This window comes from Rattus rattus, chromosome 5 (assembly GCF_011064425.1).
Source record: "Rattus rattus isolate New Zealand chromosome 5, Rrattus_CSIRO_v1, whole genome shotgun sequence".
Lineage (NCBI taxonomy): Eukaryota > Metazoa > Chordata > Mammalia > Rodentia > Muridae > Rattus > Rattus rattus.
Window position 1 is genome coordinate 48548177 of NC_046158.1, and position 19369 is coordinate 48567545.

The window sequence follows — 19369 nt, forward strand, 5'->3', positions numbered from 1 at the left end:
ATTTACAAGTACTAGACAGACATGAATTTTAGGGTAGCATTCCACCCAGTGCATACCTTGAGCTTAGAAAGAACAGGATGGCCTGTCCCTTGGCCACGCAGTGCTCATTGCTACAGCAGAACCAAATGGTTGTTCTGTCTATTCAAATGCTGTTCTTCACAGAAGCCCTTTGATTTTTTCTTTTTTCTTTTTTTTTTTTTTTTTTTTGGAGCTGGGGACCCGAACCCAGGGCCGTGCGCTTGCTAGGCAAGCGCTCTACCACTGAGCCAAATCCCCAACCTCTTGATTTCTTGTTGGCAAATGTTTTTGCAGGTTGTTTGTAAGAGTAAGAGCCCAATCTATTATGCATTATATGGCTTAGAGGTTCTCGTTCTTGGTCATCTGTGAAGCAGCCTTTTAGACCTTAAGTTCTTCCTGATACCCAGACTATTGAAATCAGACCTCATGAGAGAGACCCTCACAACACTATACTGAAAGTTTTTTTAAGGTGGCCCCAACGAACGGTCAAGCTTCGCAACCACCAATTTGAAGCCTCTGTTTTATATACAAGGAAACAGGCTTAAAAAGAATGAGTGAGTTGTCTGAAAGCCTGAAGCTGGTTGCTGGCTGGACTGGAACAGCAGGCTGGGTCCCATCCCTCTCCAGCGCTCCCTGCCGCCTCAGTGCCATTTAGGCAGAAGTGCTCTTCAAAGTAAAGGAAGACAGCACTTTAAAGAGATAGTTAAAATGTCCTACTTGGGATTTTAATTTGTAGTATTATATATTAAATAGCTGCACTATGAAACATTATTTGAAGTTAAATATGTACATTTTCTCAGTGGGGTAAAACTCTGGCTAATCCTTAGATAACTATGTTTTTTTTTCCAGTTAGGCTAGAGAAAAGTTTTAAAATAGTCACATTTTAAATCGAAAGACATTTTGCTTCCTTTTACATAATTTTAAAAATTGTGATCTTTTCAGCTGGGGGGTGGTAGCACACCCCTTTAATCCCAGCACTCAGGAGGCAGAGGCAGGCAGATTCTGAGTTTCCCAGCCTGGTCTACAGAGAAAGTCCCAGGACAGCCAGGGCTACACAGAGAAACTTACTCTTGAAAAATCAGTTTTTAAAATAAAAAATTGTAATATTTTATCCACGCTACATAGCAGTCCACTGACTAGACTAAATATTTGATCTAACCATTTCCTGAGATAGTTAGCAATCTTCTTTTCATTTTAAATGTTTTAATTAATTTTCATGTTGCTTTTTAAATAACTCGTGGTTTATAAGGAGTATGTACTCGTTCTGGCTGGCTGACCTTTGTTACTGTGAGTCTCATGCACCCGCGTGTAGTTCCAGGTCATTCTCCGGCCATGGAAATAAAACAGTTCATGTGTCTATTCTGCTGACAAAGTGTGGGGGACTTCAGTTTCACTTGGAGAAGATACTGTCTTTCTCTCCCTTTAGTTTTTTGTGTCTTGCTGTGAAGCCCAGGCCGCCCTCAAACTTAACGATCATTCCAGATACTGGGATTACAGGGGTAGCCCACGGTGCCAGGTCATAGTTGTCCTTTGGTGGCCATGAGCAGTCAGTTCTGAGTGAGCACACACTTAGCATGGACTGGTGTGGTCAGAGGACATGTGTAGATGTCCAGCTTGAAGAAATAGCACCTGGCAATTCCAAAAGAGTCTGCCAGTTCCTGATGCACGAGGAGGGTATGTGTGGGTCTGCTTGCTCTGCACCTTGTCCCTACTTAGAGTTTCTGGTGTTTTCCCTTTTAACCTTCCAGTGGGTGAAGAGACATTGCCAGGTGTTTTCATGTGCAGCATGGTGATTAAGCAGCCTTCATGACATTATTGTCCATTTTGTGAAATGTTCATGACTTTGCCCATTTTTGCAGGACTTGGCTTGAACTCAGAGTCTAGCACATGCCGGGCAGTTGTTCTACCATGGAGCTATGCCCAGCATGTAGACCATCACATTTTTGTTCCCTCCAGCGTGGACACTAACTCTAGTGCCTCCAGAATGCTAGGCAAGTGCTCTGCCTCTGAGCCGCTCCCCAGTCCCCAGCACCACATTCTGATTGAATATAGGAATATGACTGTTAGCAACTTTGTTTTAGGTTTTTGGTGATAGACCTTAAAACTGCCTGGAAATGGGGTGTCTGAAGTACTGTCACAGTAGTCAAAGCTTTTAGAATCATTAGTGTGCCGGAAATACGAGTGAGTTACCCCCTGGGGTGGCTTTACAAAGCTCAAGGGTGATTGTAAACACCTTTCGGGGGAGGCGGTCTGTGTCGCTAATCTCTTAACAGTGACTTTGAAAGAAAAGAACTACCCTTGTCTGTGTTTGGCTTAGTTTTTTTGTTTTTGTTTTTTAACTTTTTGTTAATTTGCAGGGGGTATTAGGTTTTGTTTTTATGTTTTGTTTTTAGTTAAGCATTATGGGCTACTGCAATAACCATGATATTGACATTAACTATCAACCTTTTTTCTAAAATCGGGCTGGTAAGATGGCTTAACAGGTAAAGGTGTTTTCCACCAAGACCGACGACCTGAGTTCAAGCCCGAGACCCACATGGTAGATCAAGAGCCGCCTCCCACGGGTTGTCCTCCACCTGCTCCCGCACTCAAGTCTGTCAGCTTAGAGTGTGTGAGACCCAGACGAGAGCAGGAGACCTATAGCGCTCAGTGTACATGGAGAGATGCGGAACTCCTCTGGTTTCTGCTGCTCTCAGACTGTTCCGCATCACAGTGCCAAGCCAGCGTCTGCGTGCACTGTGGCCACCAGTCTCTTCTCACACAGACGCTGACACTCTGGGTCTTACAACCTGCAGAGCCTGGCTCGCCCGGCTTACAGCCGACGTCTCTCATTTTTGCTGGAGACACTGTGAGACTTTGCTTTGGCTCTCCTTGTTGCTTTACCTGCTTCCATAGGGAGATTTCCAGGATTCAAGAAGGCCGGTGTCTCTGCTGTCATCGTCCAGGGACTGCTCACTGACGTGTTCTGAGGCTTATTTTATTCCTTTCTCAAAGGTAGCATCACTGCTACTCGCTAAGAGGAAGGTGCCACCCAGTACTTAGTTCGCAGCGAGAGAGGGAGACAGTCTAGGCTGAGCTGGTGTCAGACTGCCTTAGGATCTCTGGCGTGTGTCGGAGACAAGTGGGGAAGGATTTCTGTGCGTCTCCTATGCTGACTGTGCTAAAAATTAACTTTTCCTTTTCAGAATAACAAGCCTTTGTACTCATTTGAAGATAATTCAGACTATGTCTATGATGTTATGTGGTCACCCACCCACCCAGCCCTGTTTGCCTGTGTGGACGGCATGGGGAGACTGGATCTATGGAATCTCAACAATGACACAGAGGTGAGCTGGGAAATGACAGAAAATCGGAGATTTATTGAATAATTTGTGAAATTTCTTTTATCCCAAGGAATGTAAAAGTGCTCTGTGATTGTAGCTTCATCACAAAGAAACCAAGTAAGCTCTGTCCCCTCCGTAACAAACAGCATGCTGTGCCGAGCTGCAGGAGGAGACGGCGCTGCTGTGAACACCGGGCAGCCTGGCTGCTGGGAAGCAGCCTTGGCCTCCTGTCCAGGCACAGCCTCCATGGGGCGTAGACTGTGTTTTCATTCTTAGTCTAGGAAACAGAGCCTCGTCATTGTCAGAGTGCGTTAACCTTCATTCTGAGTTCCCTGTCAGCCTTGGCAGGATTGTGTACATCCACAGATGCTAGCCTTAGACTGACATGTGTGAAAGAAAGCTAATGTATTTCGATGGCCTTTCTCCATGAAGGATTGAGATCAGTGACATTAACTATAAAATGAATATGGAGCCAGGCATGATGGCACACGCAGGTTAACCCCAAGACTTGGGAGGCAGAGGCAAGAGTGTCAGTGAGTTAGAGGCTACCTACATGGCAAGACCCTGCCTCAGAAATCCAAGGTCTGAGCATGTAACTCAGAGGGAGAATATTTGCTTAGCATGTACAAGACCCTAGGTATAGATCCCAGCATCATAAATACTAGTATTACTAATATAGAAGCTATCACATTTCTTAATTGCTTTACCACATTCGGCAATGCAATTTAACTGTGTCTGTGAGTTATCCTTAGCTAGTTTAAAGAGACCTGAAATGTTTTTAGGTCCCGTATTGCCTCTGGCTAGCAGATGTGATACTCATAACAATTGTTAGTAGTGCTTGTGGGAGAGTCACTGGTGCCCTCCATCTCCCTGGGGCCATCTCTCCAGATCCTTGGAAGTCAAGTACTTAGTTATACAAAGATGAGGAAGGGAGAGATATGTTGGAAATGCAAGAATTTCAAAACTGTTATTACCTACCATTCACTAATTTGTTCATTTATGTATGAATGTATGTATGTATGTACGTACGTATGTATGTGTTTGTTTATCTGGCAAGCTGACTACTTAGTTCTAGAATGCAATCTATGGGCTAGGCTGGCTTTGAACTCACAGAGGTCATCCCCCTGCTTCTGCCCAACAACCCCACCCACCCCCAAGCCCAGTGTGGGGATTAAAGGCATGCACCACCATGCCCTGTCCAAGTTTACTTTCTTAGTTTGGATTTTTCTACCAAAATTTATGACCATAATTAGTTGAAGATCTTTCTCTTAATAGTTTGATTATAATGCCTCTGGGATAATAGCTTAGGATTGACTGATGTCACCATAGGGACTACATTGGTCATATTTCAAAACTTGTAAGTTTAATCATGCTTTTTTGTGTGCCTCAGTGAAGTGTTACCGAGTGTAGCGAATGTGCAGTCAGACGCCAGAGCCCCCACCCCTGCGTGGGCACTGTCTCCTCGGAGCCTTCCCTGGAGCAGGGGCGTGGGAAAACTTGGTCCCAACAGTGTGGACTGTTTCTAGGAGCTGCTGTCTGTCGATTTAACTGGTTTTAGCTGAGGAAGGTACAACTGCAAAAGTAATTCCTCTCCTTTAAGACTGAACTGTGATCTGGTTTTGATGGCACTGGAAATATTTTCTTTTTAAAATGAGTTTTAATAATGTTTTAAAACAGTTTGACTCCTTAAAGAAGTAAACATAAAAACCCTTTACTATGGAAATGCGTGCAGCCATGTAAGAATTTCTTAGCTAAGTACTTTATATTTTCCCAGCTCATCTTCAAGGGGTGACGGTAATGTCATTATAATAAATCTGAACAGAGAGGAAGGTGGGAAAATTCTCTATCTCGTCTCATCTCTTTTTAGAAACACAGATTGGAGAAGTGTTGTCGTTTACATGTTCGGAAGCTGATGAGACTTTTAACTATGCTGTGTTAAATGACTTAGGTGCCGACTGCCAGCATTTCTGTGGAGGGCAACCCTGCCCTTAACCGTGTGAGATGGACCCACTCGGGAAGAGAGATCGCCGTGGGTGATTCTGAAGGACAGATTGTCATATATGATGTGGGCGAGGTATGGGGCTTGTGCTATAGTTTCGACACATTTTCTTAGTGGCAGAGCTGTGAAGGGGTGTGGTAGCGGAGTCTAGCAGTGTAGCTCGTGAATTGTATGAACTGCATGGTTGTGTGCATTCCACCACAGAAGCAGCTTGTGAGGCCATCTCTCTAAGTGGGCATCCTGTGCTCTCATGCTACAGATGTAACAGCGTATGACAGTACCATGCTTCTAGATTCCTGTGTTGCTAGGAATTCTTCAGACAAGGAAATGTGGGATCACAAAGCAGACTTGGAGTTTTATAGAATTGATACTGAGATAAAAGTTTATTGTGTGTTCATAGATTTGTGTGAACTAGATAGTAGAAATCAAAGATAGCATCTTCGGCTAGCATTTTCCCCGAGAATAGTTAATACACCTGAGTATATGTGTGTGCATCCGTGCATGCGTGCAGCAGCTGGTGGATGTCTGCAACTGGGCTTACAAGCTGTTGTGATTCACCGTGTGAGTGCTGAGAGCTGAAACCAAGTCCTCAGCAAGAGCTGCCAGTGCTCTTAGCACTGCGTCGTTCTCCATCCCTTCCATAGTTCTTTAGTACCTGTGAGAAAAACAAATCTTGAGACCTCAGCCTGGGTGCAAAGGCATGAGATGGAGTTGAGCAGGATGAGTCGGGCTCTCTTGTCACTCTGCTTGACTGGACACAGCACCCAACGACACAGGGAGCAGAGCTCAGTTCTTCCTGTTTGGTCCTGACTAGATCCTTCTGGACTTTTTCTACATCGTTTTTCCCCATCCTGTTCTGATACTTTGTGGCTATAGCAATCAGATCTTGGGGGAAAGAGATTAGATCATTTAGAGCAACCAGTTGGACAATGCATGCAGATATTTTGAGTCTGCACTGGCTGATGGGTGGTTGTTAGCCACGCCCTTATTCAAAAGCTATGGTTAGTCAAACTCAACTGTGGTTTTTTTTTAGTTAATTTTAATTAACTTAATGTAAATGTCACACTTGGCTGGTAACTACCTATTAGATCTTGTATATTGAGAAGCAGATTTGTTCACTGGCCACGTTGGAAGACCTGTGTCCTGTCATGGCAGGGTCAGTCTATAGAACACAAGAACAGCTGTAGGGACATCTGGGTTGACTTTGGAGGCCAAAGCACCGTAAACTTCTTTTTCTTGTTTGCTCTTTACTCAACACTGTGCTGAATAGCAATATAACTTCTAACCAAGGGGTTAGAGTGAAGAAGGGTACTTTATGTTCCAAACACACCCTCTGTTCAAAAGGCTGATGTGTGAGGGTCATGAATTACAGGCATTCTACACAGAGAGATCCTGTCTCAGAAAAGAAAAAATAAAAGAACTATTTCATACTAATAGTGGTGCAGAAAATACAATTAAAAGTTTTGAATGCGTCCCTCTCCCTCAGCAAGACTCAGAGAGGAGCCAGGAAGTCTGTCTACACAGCGTCCTTGTATCCTTGCACTGGTGGGAACAACAGATTCATTTCTGAGGCTGCCACGACATGTTTTACAAACACCTTTTGTTTTGAAATGTTGTAAATCATTATTATAGCCTCTGTAATTATGGAAAGACCCTTTAGGTCAATTATTACTTTTTAATGGAAAAAATTATTTGAAAACAGTAATAGTAGATAAGATGAATTTTTATTCATTGCTCAGCAAACATTGTCTTTCTTTTAACAGCAGATCGCTGTTCCCCGAAATGATGAATGGGCAAGATTCGGCCGAACACTCGCAGAGATTAACGCAAGCCGAGCTGACGCAGAGGAGGAGGCGGCCACCCGGATCCCTGCCTAGGCCTGGAGGGCGGCCGTAGCCTTAGCGAGTCTGGCAAAGAGGATGAAGTAGATCCTAAACTATTTGCATGCTTCTGATTAAACGAGAATTAAAAGAAAACTCCATGGATAAACTGGGTTTAATACAGGAAGCAAAGCTTACAATGCCCTTTTTATATTATATTCGCTTTGTTTTGGATTGGTGTCATTTTTAATACAGCTGACAACTTTAAAGAATGCAGCCTTTTCTGAATTCTAACACATGGGTGTATATTGTTAATTATTCTTTTGGATTCTTTTGAACTTGTACTACTATATATAATTATTTCTAAAGCACAGACTAAGTGAGTTCTGCATATTTCTAAAGAGCCACAATCCCTTATTATGCAATACAGTACATGGGTCCTTGTCAGTTATGTCCTCACTGCCCTGAGTGAGTAGGAACATTGTTCTTAGTCCCAGCATGCATTCGCCTACCTGTTTTAAGTTCCATGTTGATGCCGTTTTCCTTCTCTATAGTTCATGGTAGTTATCTATAAATAAAAACAAATATGTGCTAACTTTTCAAATTTTCATTTTTATGTTTTGAAATTTGAATTTTTCTCTTATAAATTTTTGTTACTTTTTTTTAGTTCCTGATGCAAGCAGCCACCTTAATCCTGTGCAGCCTTAAATACACATCATAATAGGGATAATGCTGTTCTCCAGGGCATTGCAAACTCATGTGGGATAATTTGTCAGTGGATATGTTCTCTTAGGTTAGCTTCTGCCTGGCTCTGTTACCTGTTCTAAAGAGTAAATGCTCACTTCCTAGCTTGCGGGGGGCGGGGGACGACTATGCATGTAATTAGAGAATGGTTGCTTGGAGAGAAGCTTGCAGGGGTGCAGCAGCCACAGCAGGAACCCAGCTCAAGGGTCCACTCTGCCCTGCAATCCTCCCTACTCTTGGGGTTTGCTAGCTCAGTTTTACAAATCTTCCAAGGTGGATAGCAAATGTGTGTGTTAGTGTGGTAGTCGGCTGTGTCAGTTCAGGAGGGAAGGGGTTGGGATCAGATCTACAGGTTTACGCGGAGCGTCCTTTCCTGGTCTTCACCTTCAAATCCTTCTCACTTTCACTCTTCACTCAGTAGAACCTGAACTAAAACACTAGAATTCAGAATTTGAACTTTTTTGACTTTATAAGAAGGATTTGTTGAAAGAGAGTTCTACAAAACGGAAGTCTACATAACAGAACTTCTTCACTCTTTGTACTCTGTGGTCTAAGAAATAATTGACCAGGAATACTAGACCCAAACTGCAGTTCTAGCTTCCACATCTGTGAGAAGTGTGATGTTAACCAAGCCTGAACCTTACTTATTCTGATACTTATGAATTGTCAAGTACATAATTTCTAATTTGTCTCCCAGCTCTAAAATTACTAACCTTAATTGTATCAGTTAGTGTCCACGTCTAAATCTTTAGTTTTCATAGTCGCCTATTACACACCAAAAAACCATCCAGATTATCTCCTGGTGGGAATTCTAAGGCCAAAGTTCAGTGTCAGCTGAGTCCTACTGTCCTTCTGCAGAAGAATTCATATACTCAGAGGAACTGTGTTTTTATTCTAAGTTTGTAAAAATGACTAGAAAAAAGGGAAGATATAAATGTTAAAATATAATGTTGAGTAAGGTTGGAAATTGACATGGTCAATCAAATGGCCACTGGTCTCAAGTTGTTCTTTTATAAAAGGAAGTATTTATTCTCCTCAAGCAGAAATTCCTTGGCACTAAGTATTTATAAATAGAGGTTGGGGCTAGTATTATAAAATAATACTTATTTTATAAATAAGTATTGGGTGAGGGGAATAGTTTCTCCCTCACCCCTCAGAAAAACTTAACATAGAGTAGACCCTTGCTCATTTAGTCTTGCTGTGATTGAGGAACACAGCCTTGATTTTTCCGAAGGAAGTGTCTGAAGTCTGTCATACGGAACAAGGCTCACTTGGCAGCAGCCCTGAGGCTGCTCTAACAGGCAGGCACACTGAGAGGAAGTTGGCTGGGGTCAGGGATCATCCACTTTTTACTTTTAGGCACGACAGATCTTCGTAATTTTGAAAAATACCTCGTGACATAAATTGTAGTTTACTTGTGATTGGTTTTTCCTAGGCAGGAGACAAGGCACAGCTTTGGCTCATTTCCTAGATTTTGTTTCTCTGCTTTTGAATAGGAAGTTAAAGATTATCGCCTTCATTTGTGCTGGGAAAGCATATTTAGTTTTTCAGACTGTAGTTAACTGGGAATAAATCTCTGAGATCATTTTTATTGTCATTTAAGCCAAATACTTAGCAATAGAAGCTTTTTTCCTCATCACAGATACAGTTCTCTGCTAAGTTTGGCAAGGCTGTAGAAAACGTATCTGTGACAGCACTGAGAACTGTGTCATGAAGGGACTCGCAACTTCCAGTAGAGGAGGAAGAGGGAAGGGGTGACCTGTCCTGGTCTTTGATTGCTTTCACCCAGGTAGACGTCACCACTTAGCCATGCGGAAACTCAGAGAGTCTGTGAGGCACACTGTCCTCCCTCTTTCTTTCTCTCAGACAATTGAAAATGTCTTTTTGTCAGTCCCAGTGTTTCAGTGTCTGCATCAGATTGATATTCTAACTGGAAAAGCTGCATACTTAGATGCTAACTGGAGATCAGTTACAGCTCTCACTGTGCACTGCTCACGGGGGACCATGAGCATCCGAGGTGTGGTCACCGAGATCTTCAGCAGAGGTCTAGGGTATAAGTCAACAGCTCTGGTGCTTTCATGACTTAGTGTTAGCATCTGGTTGAGGTACGGTTTGTTTTCTGCGTTAATCCAGGACACATAACAGGAAGAAAAGAGTTCATACTTTTGAGCTGTCATCTTGCTGATAGCGGGGACCTTTCAGCTTTGGGGAAAATGCTCCCAAGTAGAATGATATATTTGACTCATAAAAATATAAATGAATAAACTGTTTTTAAAAAATTTAAAAATCCTGGCAAGATAACACAACAGTTAAAGGCACTTGCCACCAAGCCTGACCTAAGTTTGGTCTCTGGGGCCATGTGGTAGGAGGAGATAATCAGTTTCCACAAGCTGTCTTCTCACATGCCTGTGTGTGCATGCACACAACACACACAGTATGGAATAATTTACTTAGACATCAGTCTTATGAGCCAAGGGACTATGAAAGGAACATTGGTGCTGGGAAGATGACTCATCCGTTAGGAATGCTCGCTGCTCTTAGAGGGTCTGAGTTCAGTTCCCAGTGTCCACATCCCACAGCTCACAACTGCCTGTCACTCCAAGGGACCTGAAGCACCCCCTTCTGGACTCTGTGAGCTCCATACTCATGTGTACAGACATACAAATATACACATATTTAAAATTAAACTTTTTTGACAAAAGGAATATGCAGGGACTAGGGAGATGGCTTGGCAGTTAAAATACTTGCCTAGAGAGTTCAGATCCCTGGAGACAACATAGATGCCAGCAGCTGGAAAGGGTGTCTCACCTGCAATTTGAGAAGTCTAGGTAGGATTCTTGGAGCGTGGAAACATGCACGCACACCACACACACACATGAAAAAGACAAATCACGTCCATGTTCCAACTGAAGAATTAAATAACATTCTTTGTGTAAAATTCTTAAGTGCACTACCCCAAAGTAGTAATAACTTTACTGAGGCTGGAGAGATGGCTCAGTGGTTAAGAGCACTGACTGCTCTTCCAGAGGTCCTGAGTTCAAATCCCAGCACCCACTCAGTAGCTCACAACCATCTGTAATGAGATCTGATGCCCTCTTCTGGTGTGTCTGAAGACAGCTACAGGGTACTTACATAAAATAAATAAATAAATTTTTAAAAAAGACTTTCTTACTGTCCCATAGATTTTAGAATCCTTTTTTCGATGTTTATGGAACATGTTGTCGGAGCACTTTTAGAGAAAAGATTCCCCAGTCCCAAGCCAGAATGCCAGTTGCAAGGCTTCACACAGTCAGCCAATCATGTTTTTCACTGTAAGCTGGTGCTCTCAGACCTAATGTGTGAACTTCGGATGTTTAAATTCTCTTTCTACTTGCCATCTTCCCAATTCTTCAACCTGAAAGTCCGAATGGACATCAGACTTGTAAGTTTTCTCTATGTCGCTCTGGCCACAGAGTTTCACCACCGCCAATCAGCAGTCTTTTACAAACTTCTGTAAAATTACAGTATTTTGTGTTGTTAGTTTCCTAGCGGGAGTCTCCGTTCGGGCTTGTTAATATTCCATTAGCGGTTCCCAGTTACAGTGTGGAACAGCATGCCCTCGGGTAAGCGCACTGGAAGGCCTAGCTCGCTTCGTGAGGTCACTTATTCAGGTCTCTGGGAATGGCTTATCCTGCCTCTCTCATAATGTACTTGATGTGGCCGGAAAGCTGGGGGGCAGTGATTGTGTGGGGTGTAGAACACACCTGCTCTGCACCGAGCGTGCAGAGACCTGACCCTGTGACGGAGAATCAGGAGTGCCGCTGGGAAGACTGATAGCAAGTCATTTTATCTTTTGTGGGTTTCTGTACTGAATTTTTGAGTACTTTTTTTTTTTTCAGAGCAAAGTAGTGGAAATGCTTTGTAACAAAAGTTTTTCTACTTAACGATGGCCTGATACAAGAGAGCGGGTGCAGTGCCCTGAACACTCTGCTTTAAGACAGCCACAGTGGTCTATGCCTGTGATCCCAGCACTTGGGAGACTAAACCAGAAGGACGATGCGGTTGAGGCCAGCCTAGGCTACAGAGTGAGAGCCCATCCGTTTGTCTCCAGTACATGAGATAACCTGGAACAATCTCTTCTTTTCTTTTGTTGTTTGTTTGTTTGTTTGGTTTTGGTTTTCGAGACAAAGTTTCTCTGGTAGCTCTGGCTGTCGTGGAACTCTTCCGTAGACCAGGCTGGCCTCAAACTCAACAGAGATCCACTTGCCTCTGCCTCCCCAGTGCTGGGATAAAAGGCTCCTACCATCACCACCCAGCTAGTATTTCTTGAATAAGGAATATAATTGCTTTCTGTGGCAATTTTGTGAGAGAATGCATATGGGAAGACTGTGTAAAGTAAAAGCAACTTTATTTTTAGTTCCTTTGTTAATTCAAGAATGGAGAGGACATATTTTTAAAACTTTTGGGGAGGGGCAGTGGGGGCAGGGTCTCACTACATAGCTGTGACTTAAAGGAACTTACGTAGGCCAAGCTGACCTAGAACTCAGAGAGATCCACCTTCCTGTCTCCAAGCCCTTATTTTTTTTTTCCAAGCCCTTATTTTAAAACTTCTACATGCAGGAGCTCATCTTTAAAAGGTCAAATGCCTTGCTGTCTGTCCAAAAGGAGTTCTTCTCGGGTGTCCTCATCACAGAGTGAACCCCAGTCACCTGATACTGAGGAGCAGTGAGCCAAGGGAGAGCTTGTACACCCTTGAGAAGTGCAAGGCCAACAATCAATAGTGTAGATTACTGTATGCTCCCCCTCTCCAAGGCTTAGTCCCCTTGGAGCTCTGTGGGAAGATGATCACCACAGGTGCTGTGCTCTGCACAGCTCTAGTGGTGGACTTAAATGGAGTGTGGAGGGAATAAAGAAATGACACAGACACAGAAAAACTGGGGTTGGGTGGTCTGGGCTCCCCACTAGGGAAGCCACAGCACCCTCAGAAGCTCAGCTTATTATATACAGCTAAACAAGGAGGCAGGGTTAGCTGATCTTGTTAGAAACAGTCTGTATAGAGGAGCAGTCCTCAAGCCTTAGCCAGGTTAGAGGAGGCTATGACGGTTTCCCTTGTCAACATTCATACTTGGACCATAAAGTGGAACGAACGCCTTACCACTCCCATGGGGCTGAGGCACCCGGATCCTTGGTGTAACTATCCCCATAACAAACACATTCGCTCAGGACTTTACTCCCACCCTACAAGAAAGGGCTCTGTTCTTAGAAGAATAGTGTGTGGCTGTCAACCATAGAGGAAGCCCTGACATTAGTCCTGCGACATAGCTCTGCTTCACCTCTTACCCAAACTGGCAGGCCCTGCTTTGTTACAGCACCATCTCCAGAGGCAGAGCAAAACCTTACATAATGAACACCAGTTGTTCTGACAGTTTGTTTCTCTGTCACTGCGATGCTCAGAGACCAAAGCAGCTTGGGGAGGAAAGGGTTTATTTGGCTTCCAGCTTCTTGTACATAATCAAGGGAAGCCAAGTAAGGAACTGAAGTAGACACTGCGCACTGGTTCCCTTGCTCTGACTTGGTCAACTTTCTTCCTTAAACAACACAGGGCTAGCACCCCAGGGAGAGCACTGTGTCAGAGGATTGGACCGTCCTACATCAAGTAGCATTAAAAAGAATATCTTCACTCACAGACTGTGACAGAATACACAGATTTGCCAAGCTCAAGTCAAACAAGATCCCATCATGAAAGAGGGAAGTGGACACAAATTCCCATCCCTAAGCAAGAAACTATTCATAATTTTAGTCCTGAGTGAGAGAAAAATCTGTTTTCATGAATGGAGGGCTATGGGTATATCAGCAGTGCTCCAGGACAAGCCTCGTGCTTAGAAGTCGTCCACCAACATAAATTGGACTCCATAGGTTTATTTCATTTTGTTTTATTTTTCAGAAAGAACAAGAAATCGGTAAGGGAGAACTATGGATGAGCTATGGAGGGGAAAGAATATGGTCAAAACATGTCATGAAATTCTCAAACATAAATAAAATTATTGGTATTTAAAAAACAAAAAGGGTTGGAGATTTAGCTCAGTGGTAGAGCGCTTGCCTAGCAAGTGCAAGGCCCTGGGTTTGGTACCTAGCTCCGAAAAAAAGGAAAAAAAAAAAAAAAAGAATATCTGCACAAACATGCTCCAGGCCAGTCCGAAGGAGGAACTTCTTCAGCCGAGGCCCTCTCCCAAGTGTGTCAGGTTGACAGGTGAAGCTGACTATGATATAATTGGACAAAATCTTGCTACAATGACCAGGCCTTTATTAATGGGCTTCATGTCCATCAGTGCCTAACTAGAAATCACAAATTTGTCAGTACATGGAAGGTCATTAGATCTGGAGGCGTCTGCATTTTCCCGAGGGAACTGTTTTCTTCGTTTCATTTTGGGACGGAGAGCTAGGATTCTGTTGCCACACCATGCCTCATACCCATGATATTGTTGCCTGAGTGTCCTGAGCAGTTGGGATCACAGGCACATTGCCGCCATTTCCTCAAACCTATCAGCATGAACCTGTTTAAAAGGTCAGAAAGCAGTGGTTCTCCACCTTCCTAAGTCTGCAGCCCTTTAATAAAAAAGTTCGTCATGCTGTGATGACTCCCCAGCCATAAAATTGTTTTTGTTGCTCCTTCCTAAGTTTGCTGCTGTTGTGAATCATAATGTAGATCTCTGTTTTCTGAGAAAGAGTCATTCGGCCCCAAAAGGGGTCATGACCCACAGATTGCAACCACTGCTGTAAAGCATGTCTGTGTGAGGGTGATAAAGGTGGTAAAGCCTGCCCGCAAGCCCAGGGTTTAGAAGTTGAGGCTGTGAGTTCAAGTCCCAGCAGCCACATGGTGGCTCACAACCATCTGTAATGAGATCTGATGCCCTCTTCTGGTGTCTGAAGACAGCTACAGTCTATTTGTAGAAATAAATAAATCTTAAAAAAAAAAAAAGAAGTTGAGGCTGAAGCAGGAGGATTGCTGCTGTACAAAGATTTGGACAATCTCTTGAATCAAAAGGTACAAATGGGGTTGGGGATTTAGCTCAGTGGTAGAGCACTTGCCTAGGAAGCGCAAAGCCCTGGGTTCGGTCCCCAGCTCTGAAAAAAAGACCAAAAAAAAAAAAAGGTACAAATATAATATCAGAAGTGAGAAGAAATGCCATAGACATTGATCAATAAGTATATTTCCAAAATCTAGGTTAATTTTTATTTTGAATCTTAATCCAAGAACTGAAGTCCTCCAAATCTGAAGAATTGATGGAACGAGGGAAAAAAAGAGACTTCCGGGAACTGTCAAGCACTGGATAAGAAGACAGGAAAAGAAAAGAGATATACTTAGTCCAATCATATTTTAAAACACAAAGAAAAATTGGGATACAATTAACAAATGATTTATTATTTATTTTTTTTTTAATTCTTTTTTTTTTTTTTTTTTTTGGAGCTGGGGACCGAACCCAGGGCCTTGCACTTGCTAGGCAAGTGCTCTACCACTGAGCTAAATCCCCAACCCCTGATTTATTATTTAAAACAGTATCGTAAACAGGAGTACATTCCAAATGTTTCCAGAAAAAGCCTGTCTACCGAGAGTTCTATATCTGGCGAAACCATCTTCCAAACACGAAGAGAACAATGGCATGATGGCAGGAATAAGGACGGGAATAGATATTGCTAGCCAACCTGCTCTTCAGTTGCTAAAGGAAATCCTATGTGAAAATAAATGGCAGTAGAGGGGACTCATAGTCACGAGAGAGAACGGCAGGAGGGGGGAGACGAGGGAAATACTGAAGACTTGGTGCCTGTTTCCTTCAGCGGATTTAAAATATAACCACAAGCCACAGTGAGGAGCGAGTCATGTGACCTCAGATGAGCACGAAGCACGGGGACAGCTGTCTTAGAGGAGTGCCTTTTACTTCACTGAAATATATCTCACTGGAAATACAAGATTGTTATAAATTAAGGTATTATAAGCTCTAATCACTAAGGAAATAACTTGAAAAACCAAAGTTTCAATGATACACCATAAAATATGTATGTTACAAAAAGTTCACAAAGGAAGAGAGAGGGTTGTGGGTCTGCAGCTCCGGCAGAATGTTCCCTTAGTTTGTGCAAGTCCCTGGGTACAATACTCAGCACTAAGTGGAGGAGGAGGAGGAGGAGGAGGGAGGAAAGGAGAAAGGAGATAAAGGAGAGGGAGGTGGGGAGGAAGGGAGAGGGGGGAGGGAAGGAAAGAAGGAAAAGCAGCAGCGTTGACTATGAGGCTGAAAGATGAGACCGAGAGCAATACACTAAAGCGAGTCGTGTCTTGAGAATGATGTCACAGTTCTGGGCAAGGTGGCACCCAGTTAACAATTCCCAGAATTTCAGATGCTGACTCAGGAAGGAGTGAGAGCTCTGGGCCAGCCCAGGCTAACCAGAGAGACCCTGTCTCAAACACTAAGGGCTAGGAATATGGTTGAATGGAGAAGGGCTTGCCTACCATGCACAAATCTTGTATTGAACCCCTAACACCACATGCACATGCATGTGCACACATGCATACACACCCACAAATGCACATGCACACACATGCAGATTAGCTGTAGCATTCAAATGCATGAGTTTCCTAAAAGCACATATAACAAGAGATGTACAAGACTTCTTCGGTGAGTATAAATTTTTATTAAGACATGGAAAATATTTAGGTAGGGATATAGTATGTTCCTGGATCAGAAGGCCCCATAATAAGGATACAAATTCTTCCAAAGCAGCTTACAGATTCATTACTGTTCAATCAAACCATCAGTGTTTTTGAAACGGTTTTTGATAAGCTGATAGAATATACATGGAAGAGCGAAGAACCAAGAGTCCTAGCTCTCTTACAACGAGGAAGCGAGTACTACACTGTGTGTTAGGATCGTGTATAATACTAGATACAGAAATTGACAGAGTAAGGAGAGGGCCTGCTCCAGCCTCAGGAGAGGCCTTAGAGTCAGCGAAGCTCGGGCTGATTCTTAGTGATAATCAGAGACAGTGCTCCAGGCAGCTGGGAAAGGACAGGCTTCAGGAAACAGTGCCGGCGGGGCAGGCTGCCATTCAGAAACGAAGGTCGGCCCCACATTGCCAGAGACACCAGGAGAGCTCCAAACTGCATGAACCCTGAATGTGAAAGGCAACACTAGAAAGTGTAGAACAAGAAAATAACCTTATCATTTTTACCTGGAGGTTTTGTGTTTGTCTTTTGGTGGTTCTGGGGAGTAAACACAGGGTCTTGCAAGCATGCTCTCACTGAGCAACATTCCCAGAACAATAAAAGAATTTTTTTAAAGGGATGCTCAACAAGCTAACAAGAAAAATACCGATACATCTGAACATATTAAAATTAAAATGTTAATATATCTAAACGATCAGGAAAAGACATGCACAAAGTAGGAAAATGTGTAAAACAGACACATAGTATCCAAAACATATGAAGAATGTTGTGGGCTGAAGAGACGGTTCAGCAGTTAAAAGGACTTTCGGCTCTTACACAGAACCTGGCTTTGGTTCCCAGCACCCATGTTGGCCACTTTACAACCACCTGTGACTTTATCTCCAGGGGATCTGGCACTCTTTGAGCTCTGGAGCCACTGGCATGGATATGGTGCACATCACACACACACACACACACACACACACACACACACACACACAATTTTTTTAAAAAGAGGCACAGTGCAGAATAGATGTCCACTATAGCAGCATTGTCTATAAGAACCACAAATTGGGAAAACAAATGTCAATCAAGAGTTAAATAGAAACAATGCATCCATACAATAGAATGGACAAACTCTTAATGCACACAATGGCAGGATGAACCTTACAAATGTATTTAGCAAAAGAAGTCTCAAAGGTACACAATTTCATTCATACAGATTTCAAAAAAAAAGAATAGGTCAGGGCTGGCAAGACAGCTTCAGTGGGTAAAAGCTCTTGCTGCCCAAGCCTGAAGACCTGAGTTTAAATCCCCAGATCCCACATGGAAAATGGGAAGAACTGATTCTCAATAATTATCCTCCCACCCCACACATGTGCTGTGTCATGTGAACACACACACACACACACACACACACACATCATTGACACACAATAAACAAGTCAAGCTTAGTAGTAAAGACCTATAATCTTAGCTCTGTGGGGCTGAGGCAGGAAGATCAGAAGAGGCTGCCTGGACCACGGTAGATCTTGTCTCAAGAGGGGAGGGAACCGCAGTCTTTAGGGATGTATATGTGAGCAGGAAAACCATGCAGAAACGAAGACATGGTAGGCAGGGATGGGGTGGAGGGGGAAAGAATGGGTAACTTCTGGCTTGTTGGGGATGTTTTATTTCTTGACCTGGTCATCACATGAGTCCTATTTTAACCTGTATGTACACTTTTCTGTGTCCATGCCTCTGTATGCTTTTTTTTTTTCAAAAGGAATGTACAGATGACCAGTAAAAATGAAAAGACAGCAAGATGTCCTTCCCACACCTATAATTCCAGCACCTTACAGGGGAGACAAAAGGTTACCACAGGTTCAAGGCTAGCCTGATCTACATAGAGAGTTCCCAGACTCTGAGGTTGCAAGAGTGAGACCCTGTCTCAAAAAACAAAAACCAAACCAACCAAACAAGAAGACATTCATTCAAGCCCGTTAGCAATTAGAAAAATAAAAACTGAAACAGTGGTCAATCTTTATGATCTGCCTGTGAAACGGGCAATCTTAACTGTCCCCCGAGAGGCAGGAGATCGAGACCTCTGTGAACAGCAATGTGGCAAGATATATACAAAATATAAAACCCATCTATCTTATGAATTAGTCCCTAAACAATGTTAATATACAATAACAGATCATGACATGCAAAGATATTCTCTTCTAACTATGGTGTTGTTAATAATAATTAAATGACTGTTTTAAAAAGGCTCCATAATCCATACAGTGAAATAATACAGCTACTAGAAACAGGATGCATTTTCTACAAGCTGATGTGGAAAGAGCTCAGGGACATACTAAGAAAACCAAGTCACGGAATCACACATACATTACATAGTCCTGGTTCTAAATATATAAATATGTACATATGTAGATATATGGAAAACAGATCACAAATTTATGCTCTAACCTGTCAGCAAGGGATGATGGGAATGCTGGTTGAAGAGGAGGTAGTGAGGGCACGTCGTCATCATCATCATCATCGCATACACACACACACACACACACACACACATGTACTTTCATGTCCTTGGACTACTTGTGTAGTTTTAACAAGCACAGCAAGAACAATTATGCTATGCGTTCAGTTCTAATAAGACTAATCTAACGCATTTGGAAATAGCCCACTTTCAAATATCTTTTGTCGTTAGGGCTTCAAGAAAGCTCAGTTGTTGATACAGGGTTGTCAGCCCCAATTGATCACTGTGTAGGGCACCTGGTGACTTGGGCCATCTCCAGGTTGACCTCTA

The 19369-nt window shown here is 43.0% G+C and overlaps 1 protein-coding gene across 2 annotated transcripts in view; it reads left to right on the forward strand.

Moving 5' to 3' along the window:
- The window catches only part of Dync1i2 (dynein cytoplasmic 1 intermediate chain 2), a 49711-nt gene extending 41941 nt beyond the window's left edge, over positions 1 to 7770 (forward strand). Inside the window, exons 17-19 of one of the 2 annotated variants that reach the window (XM_032903472.1) lie at positions 3204 to 3344; positions 5290 to 5415; positions 7104 to 7770. In XM_032903472.1, the coding sequence (XP_032759363.1) occupies positions 3204 to 3344; positions 5290 to 5415; positions 7104 to 7217 (381 nt within the window). In that variant the 3' untranslated portion in view covers positions 7218 to 7770. The remainder of the gene's footprint in view (positions 1 to 3203; positions 3345 to 5289; positions 5416 to 7103) is intronic. The other variant, XM_032903471.1, reaches the window with a different exon arrangement.
- Positions 7771 to 19369: the final 11599 nt, after the last annotated feature.